General features: G+C 42.8%; 1 protein-coding gene across 3 annotated transcripts in view; it reads right to left on the bottom strand.

Annotated features, from left to right (window-relative positions):
- Positions 1 to 271: 271 nt before the first annotated feature.
- LOC144502913 (transmembrane protein 248) overlaps positions 272 to 8,298 on the bottom strand; it is a 33,299-nt gene continuing 25,272 nt past the window's right edge. For all 3 annotated transcript variants that reach the window (XM_078227328.1, XM_078227329.1, XM_078227330.1), the window contains exons 6-8: positions 6,952 to 7,114; positions 5,447 to 5,584; positions 272 to 676 (exon numbers count right to left, since the gene is read on the bottom strand). In XM_078227328.1, coding sequence (XP_078083454.1) covers positions 656 to 676; positions 5,447 to 5,584; positions 6,952 to 7,114 — 322 coding nt within the window. In that variant the 3' untranslated portion in view covers positions 272 to 655. The remainder of the gene's footprint in view (positions 677 to 5,446; positions 5,585 to 6,951; positions 7,115 to 8,298) is intronic.

The following is an 8,298-nucleotide window of genomic DNA, read 5'->3' as shown; positions in this document are numbered from 1 at the left end:
TTTTAATCCCTTCGCAGCTGCCCTTTTCCAGGCCATGTTCTTAGACTGATGCGCATGACAATTTTGATTGGCCACCAAGAGATGCCACTTGGAGACACTGCAACTTCCCCATCGTGACATGCAAAAATTGCAGAAAATAACCAACTGGAGCTGTCCGCTGTATTCAAAATACACACCATCGGGATACTGAACATTTGAGTTCCCCAATGACATTAATTCATCCACATTCAAACTTCAAACACACAGGGGAAATTAAAAAAGTAACAATCACTCCAATTACAGTCAATTTTTAATAAAATGGTGAACAGAAAATAGCATAACCTCAAAGCATATGGGAAATAAGTTATTACATTCAAGTTTAAACAGAACCTCTCAACATTTAAGACACTTTTGGAGTGCGAAGGGGAGGAGGTGGTTGTATACAATTCAAATGTTCCTGTAATTATTACAACCAAAGTACAATCATAACACAACCAGCAAAACACTCGTTAAAGGCAAACTCAATTGGTTCCAAAAATTACTGTTTTCAAGAAGAGCATAAATTTAATGTGATCCTTATGTTAATTTCCTTTTAGGAAACTTGTAAGGATATTAAGTTAGAGATATTCTGATCTTTTAACTGCAATCCACGTATCCCTACTCTTAACTGGTAGTATCACATTTCTAGAAGGTGGACCTAGAACAGAAACAAAAAAAAACAGTAAATACTCATAAATGTCATGCATACTTTTGCTCTCTCCTAAAGACACCAACTCATTCTGGAGTGCAGTTCAATCAGTTTAGTTGTCCTTCTGGAACCTCACCCATTCTTCATGTGAAAGCCTGCACAGTGAGTGTTGACAAGAGACGAAGGCAGCCTTATCCTCACCCACCTATCTGTGCACATATTCAGCAGGGATCACAGAATTGGAATTAGCAGCCAGAACTTTTGCTAGTTTAGTTTACTTCCGCACAAAGGATGTTGGGGGCAACTGCAGCATCTTTACTCCCACTGCAACTGAGCTTAGCCAACACAGCATACACAGGGAAATGAAGCTGGAACCTTATGTTGTATGGGTCTCAACAACATGTTGCTGCCACATATGCACAAACACTACCGCTGGATGTATATTGCATTATCTTCTGCAGCTTCATGGGGTCTGTACAAATTAGTATGTGCATATACAGATCTTTCCAGCTGGAAGCTAAAAAACAAATAATCACAATATGATTGCTTTTTGGCGAGAAAGAATGAGTCCATCAGGTGGTGAAAGAATTAAAAAAAAAAATCAGGCCCAAAGACTTACATCCCCAAAGTTTGCACATTTATTGGAGAATCCCTTTTAATCACTGGCTCAACGCATCATGGGATTGGACTGCACTAACTATACACGCGAGAAACAAAATTCAACACACGCAAACACTGAAACTGGCTCAAGGTGCTTTCTACCTTGGCCTGCTCAGTTTCACTTTGCTGCCTCTATCTCATTTGCTCCTCATCTTCACAAATTAACACATTTTGAACATTAAGACTTCCAGGTCTGCATGCACAGTACCATAAAAATAATACTATTTCTCTTGTTTATTGGAGTGCTCTTTAAGTATTTTTTCCCCCCAACAAAGGCCCCGATAATGTGCTGGCAACAGTATTGAAGACTTATGTTCCAGAACTAGCCACACCCCTAGCCAAGCTGTTCCAGTACAGCTACAACACTGACATTTTCCTAGTAAGTGAAAAATTACCCAGGTATGTCCTGCCACAAGAAGCAGGGCAAATCCAACCCATGGATCAGTCCATTCTCAATTATCAGCGAAGTGATGGATGATGCCATCAACAGTGCTATCAAGCAACAACCAACAACAACCTGCTCACTAATGATCAGTTTGGATTCACCAGGGCCATTCCGCTCCTGACCTCATTACGACCTTGGTCCAAACTTGGATAAAAGAGCTGAACTCGTGGTGAGTGTGACTGTCCTTCATGTAGGCAGCATTTGACCAAAGAACAAAGAAAATTACAACACAGGAACAGGCCCTTCGGCCCTTGCTTGCCCAACTGAACTAAAACCCCCTACCCTTCCGGGGACCATATCCCTCTATTCCCATCCTATTCGTGTATTTGTCCAGACGCCCCTTAAAACTCACTATCGTATCCTATTCCACTACCTCCCTCGGCAGTGAGTTCCAGCCACCCACCACCCTGTGTAAAAAACTTGCCTCATACATCTCCTTTAAACCTTGCCCCTTGCACCTGAAACCTATGTCCCCTAGTAATTGACTCTTCCACCCTGGGAAAAAGCTTCTGACTATCCACTCTGTCCATACCTCTCAATCTTGTAGACTTCTATCAAGTCGCCCCTCAACCTCCGTCATTTCAGTGAGAACGAACCAAGTTTCTCCAACCTCTCCTCATAGCTAATGTCCCCCATACCAGGCAACATCCTGGTAAATCTTTTCTGTGCCCTCTCCAAAGTCTCCACATTCTTCTGGTAGGGTGGCGACCAGAATTGAACACTATATTCCAAGTGCGGCCTAAGGTTCTATAAAGCTGCAACGTGACTTACCACTTTTTAAACTCAATGCCCCGACCAACGAAGGTAAGCATGCCGTATGTCTTCTTGACTACCTTCTCCACCTGCATTGCCACTTTCAATGACCTGTGTACCTGTACACCCAGATCCCTCTGCCTAACAATAATCTTAAGGGTTCTGCCATTTATTGTACATTTCCTATCTTTATTAGATCTTCCAAAATGCATTACCTCACATTTGTTCAGATTAAATTCCATCTGCCATCTCTCCGCCCAAGTCTCCAACTGATCTATATCCTGCTGTATTGTCTGACAGTCCTCATCACTATCCGCAAATCCTAACCTTTGTGTCGTCCACAAACCTACTAATCAAACTAGTTCCATTTTCCTCCAAATCATTTATAGATATTACAAACAGCAAAAGTCCCAGCACTGATCCCTGAGGAATGCCACTTGTCACAGCCCTCCATTCAGAAACGCACCTTTCACTGCTACCCTCTGTCTTTTATGGCCAAGCCAGTTCTGTATCCATCTTGACAGCTCACCTCTGATCCCGTATGACTTCACCTTCTGTACCAGTCTGCTATGAGGGATCTTGTAAAAGGCCTTATTGAAATCCATGTAGACAACATCCACTGCCCAACTTCATCAATCATCTTCGTCACTTCCTCGAAAAACTCAATCAAGTTAGTGAGACACGACCTCCCCTTCACAAAACCATGTTGCCTCTCGCTAATACGTCCACTTATTTCCAAGTGGGAGTAAATCCAGTCTCGAAGAATCTCTCCAATAATTTCCCTACCACTGACGTAAGGCTCATTGGCCTGTAATTACCTGGATTATCTTTGCTACCCTTCTTAAACAAAGTTACAACATTGGCTATTCTCCAATCCTCTGGGACCTCCCCTGTAGCCAGTGAGGATAGAAAGATTTCTCTCAAGGCCCCAGCAATTTCGTCCCTTGCTTCTCTCAGTATTTTGGGGTATATCCCATCAGGCCCTGGGGACTTGTCTACCTTAACGTTTCTCAAGACCCCTAAGACCAAGTGTGGCATCAAGGAGGCCTAGTAAAACTGGAGTCAATAGGAGTCAGGGGAAAACTCGTTCTGCTGGTTAAAGACATAGCACAAAGGAAAATGATTGTGGTTGTTGCAAGTTAATCACTTCAGTCCCTGGACATCATTGCAGGAGTTCCTTAGGTCAGTGTTTTAGGCCCAACAATCTTCAGCTGCTTCAACAACCTTACCTCCATCGTATGGTCAGAAGTGGGGATTTGCTGATGATTGCACAACGCACAGCACCATTCGCGATTCTGCAGATATTGAAACAGTCTGTGTACAAATGCAGCAATACCTGGACAATATCTAGACTTGGGCTGATCCATTTCAAGTGACATTCGTCCACACAAGGGCTGGGCAATGACTATCCCGAGGGAGAATCTAACCTTTCTAGATGACATACAATGACATCACCATTATTGAATTCCCCAGTATCAACATCCTGGGGGTTACCATTGACTAGAAACTAAATTGGACCAACTATATAAACGGTTACCAAAGCAGATCAAAGAGTGGGAATTCTGCAGAGTAACTCACTTCCTGGCTCTCCAAAGCCTGTCCACCATCTACAAGGCACAAGTCTGCAGTGTGATGGAATGCTCTCCACTTGCTTGGATAAGTATAGCTCCGACAGCACTCAAGAAGCTCAACACCATCCAGGACAAAGCAGCCCACTTGACAGACACCCAATCCACTACCTTCAACATCCAGTGCCTCCATCATCAATGCATAGTAGCAGCAGTGCGTACCATCTACATCATGCACTGCAGCAACTCATCAAGGCTCCTTCTACAGCACCTTCCAAACCCACAACCACTATTGCCTAGAAGAACAAGGGCAGCAAATCATGTGAACACCACTATCTGCAGGTTCGCCTTTAAGTCACACACCATCCTGACTTGGAACTATAATGTCATTCCTTTACTGTCACTAGCTAAAATTCTTGGCACTCCTGTTCTAATAGCTTACGCCACAGGGACTGCAGTGGTTCAAGGTGGCAGCTCACCACCACCTTCTCAAGGACAATTAGGGATAGGTAACAAATGCTGACCAGTCAGCAAAGCCCACATCCCATGAACATATTTTTTAAAACTTTGAGAGACAGGTACATTGTCTCAAATTTGACTGTCCAAAAACCATTAATCAATTTTAATTGAGTAAAATAAAAGTAAACTTACCTGCACAATTCAGCCAAGCACTATATAGGTGGAGTGTAATGCCAGACTAGATAACAGCTTTGTGCGCCGGTCTCTGCGCTTCAAGTGATCCCTGACTCCACCCAACCCCAGCTTGGCCCTTGACCCCAAATCACCGAACCTGAAATTCGACACAGTCTCAATCCTGAGGTTACTAGTTTTGAGACGTGGTGCCTGTAATCCCCACACTGTACAGCAAAAAAAAAGCCTCAGTTTCATAGAATCTTACAGTGCAGGAGGCCGCCATTCGGCCCATCGAGTCTGCACTGACCACAATCCCACCCAGGCCCTACCCCCATAACCCCATGCATTTACCTTAGCTAGTCCCCCTGACACTAAGGGGCAATTTAGCATTGCCAATCCACCTAACCTGCACATCTTTTGACTGTGGGAGGAAACCAGAGCACCCCGAGGAAACCCACGCAGACACGGGGACAACGTGCAGACTCCGCACAGACAGTGACCCAAGCCGGGAATCGAACCCAGGTCCTTGGCGCTGTGAGGCAGCAGTGCTAACCACTGTGCCGCCCACAGAGGCACAGTGGTTCTATGATTGTCAGAGTTTCTTTCCAAATAAATTCACAACACTGAAGATGAATGTCTTCCACCAGAAAGAAATTTGTAAACTATTAATATCTAATTTACTCACGGAAGGGTTGGCTTTTCTCAAATGAGCCTCCTTACCTTGTGTAGATTCATTGCCTTGTGTCTCAGCCTCTTTCTCAGACCACATGCTACAGATAAACAGAAGATAACAAGAGCCAGCAGAAGCAAAATGCAACTGGCCTTCATTAAATGCTGACTGCAAAGAATACGGTCTTCCTACAAAGGGGAAGAAAATTGAAATATAAATGGCAATATGAATGAATTAGTCTCCATTCCTTACTGAATAAAATTTAGCACGAAACCATGCAGTCTAGATTGTCACAGATTAAATTCCCATCATCAGCTAACAACATTGGAGAGATACAATTTGTCTCAATGCCCCGGGCTTAGTAGAGGGGATGAATTCCTACTGGAGTTCTTGCATGAAGAATGGTCAATTGGGCAAGCTACTGAGGGGCAGCTCGTGCCAGTGTAGCAGTGCTCCAACATGAATTAGCACCATCCAGCAGGAAGGGAACGAATTGCAAAAAAATTCAAATAATCAAAAAAAAACACTTCCTGATGGCCTCTTAATTTGAAATAATTCAAATATATCTGAAACATATTTGATTTCACCTATCAGATTTAATGCGTAAGTGCTATTAAATTCAAAATTAGGATCACTCCCATCAATCTGTAGCTGTTCCATGTAATTCCAGTATACTTTGCTGGCAGTATATCAGACAGCTAAAAACGAGGCTGGGACTCAGAATAAGTCCAAGTCACACAGGTGGCCTTGCAGGGAAATTGCCTCCATCCCTATCCCTTACAAAGACATTAGAGCAAGGCAGCTTGAGGCGAGGGGGTGACTGGGACATTTCTTCAGACTGACTTTCTGATCTCTTCAGCGAGGAAGGTCACTCCAGGTGTGCTCTTATGCCACTGAAAGCTTGTAAGTTACAGGACTATTGTGTGAAGTGGGGGCGAAAAAAATCAGAGAGAGCAGGTTCATCCTGACACGCTCATCGAACCATGTTGTCCCACAGATGTTTAGGGTTTCAAAATCTATACGAGACAGAAAAGTACCCATCTCTCTTGATGATACTTTGATTTTCTCACCAGATTCAAAGATTTTTTTCTGATACATGTTAGGAGACATGGAGAAAGGTCCAAAGACGACTCATAATTTCAGATTTCCCTCCCGCCCTCTCTGTGACCAAGCACCCGGCTGCTATTCTGTCCTTTGCTCTTTTGCCACGATATGGATCAGAAATTTGGGGCATTTTCATAGAATCATAGAAACCCTACAGTACAGAAAGAGGCCATTCGGCCCATCGAGTCTGCACCGACCACAATCCCACCCAAGCCCTACCCCCATATCCCTACATACTTTACCCGCTAATCTACGCATCCTAGGACACTAAGGGGCAAATTTAGCATGGCCAATCAACCTAACCCGCACATCTTTGGACATTTTGGAAATAAAGGATGTACATAGAGTTGATTGAATATAAATAACAGAGGTAACTTTCTTTATAATAGATTTTAGCAAATTAGTGACACGCAAGGTAGAGGAAGGCGTTCTTTCTGTTTCGAAATCTCACCTTTGACAGTACAACGGTAAATTTGGGTTCAGGTTTGTACTTTGCCTTGTAACACTGAGCAGAAGTGTGGCCCTGCGAAGGCACCTTCTCTGAACTCTCTGCCAATGTGATCTGGTAAACTAATGCATCCGTCTGATCCTCAAAGTTACAGGAAGGAAAGTATCTGACAAAAACAGAAGATGAAAGTAAATAAAAAGGTTATCAACCACAATGAACATCAAGGCATGAACATATTTTGTGTTTTTCTACACCAGATACCACTTGACATGAGGCAATGCAGACCCCTAAAATGATGTCTGGTTTTACAAAAACAGCCACAATTACATTGCTCAAGAGTTCAAATTAAAATTAATGATCTTTTATTTGTGGGAAAATACTGTAAGTAATTGCTACATGCAGTAACAATTTATACCATTAGTGGTTATTTATTGGCCAATTAATTCTACCTGTTTGTCATTCTCATAGATGTCAATTACAAAGGTGCACTGATCCCATATTAAGTGTTCCAGCTATTTTGGGTTACTTGGCCATTCAATCAGCAGTTTTCATCATATTAAGGTGTGATTATCTCAGTTACTTAATCTTGCGTCAGAGTCCAGGTTACAATTTATGCTCATCAGCACTGATTGCAGTGGTAAAAATGACTGGAAATTGAAAGTGAATGAACCTCAGCACAAACATGGACCTTGTCAATAACATGGATGGATAACTGCAGAGGGTAAGCCAGGAATCTGATGCAGGACTTCAGTCTTTCAAAATCTACCGTTGCAAATTTATAGAGATACTGAAGAGCATCAAATTTGTAACCCATCCAGAAAAAGGAGGATTGGGGACTTGAAGAGGCACTTCAGCATGAGCTTCACTGGACAATCTAGCTCAAAAAGCAAAGGAGCGGACTTAATTGGCAGGCTCAATTTTAATTCTCTAGAGTAGTCATCTTGGATTTTAATTTGATTTATTGTCACATGCATTGGTATACAGTGAAAATATTGTTCTTTGAATGCTATACAGACAAAACATACCGTTCATAGAGTACATAGGGAAGGATAGGAGAGTGCGCAGAATATAGCGTTACAGAATATAGCCAGGATGTAGAGAAAAATCAATTTAATATAAGGTAGGTCCATTCAAAAGTCTGATGGCAGCAGGAAAGAAGTTGTTCTAGAGTCGGTTGGTACGTGACCTCAGACTTTTGTATCTTTTTCCTGATGGAAGAAGGTGGGAGAATGTGTGTCCAGGGTGTGTGGGGTCCTTCATTATGCTGGCTGCTTTTTCGAGACAGCGGGAAGTGTAGACAGAGTCAATGATGGGAGGCTGGTTAGCGTGATGGGTTCGCAACCCTTTGTA

This window comes from Mustelus asterias, chromosome 13 (assembly GCF_964213995.1).
Source record: "Mustelus asterias chromosome 13, sMusAst1.hap1.1, whole genome shotgun sequence".
Classification (NCBI taxonomy): domain Eukaryota; kingdom Metazoa; phylum Chordata; class Chondrichthyes; order Carcharhiniformes; family Triakidae; genus Mustelus; species Mustelus asterias.
This window is presented reverse-complemented; position numbering and strand designations above follow the sequence as displayed.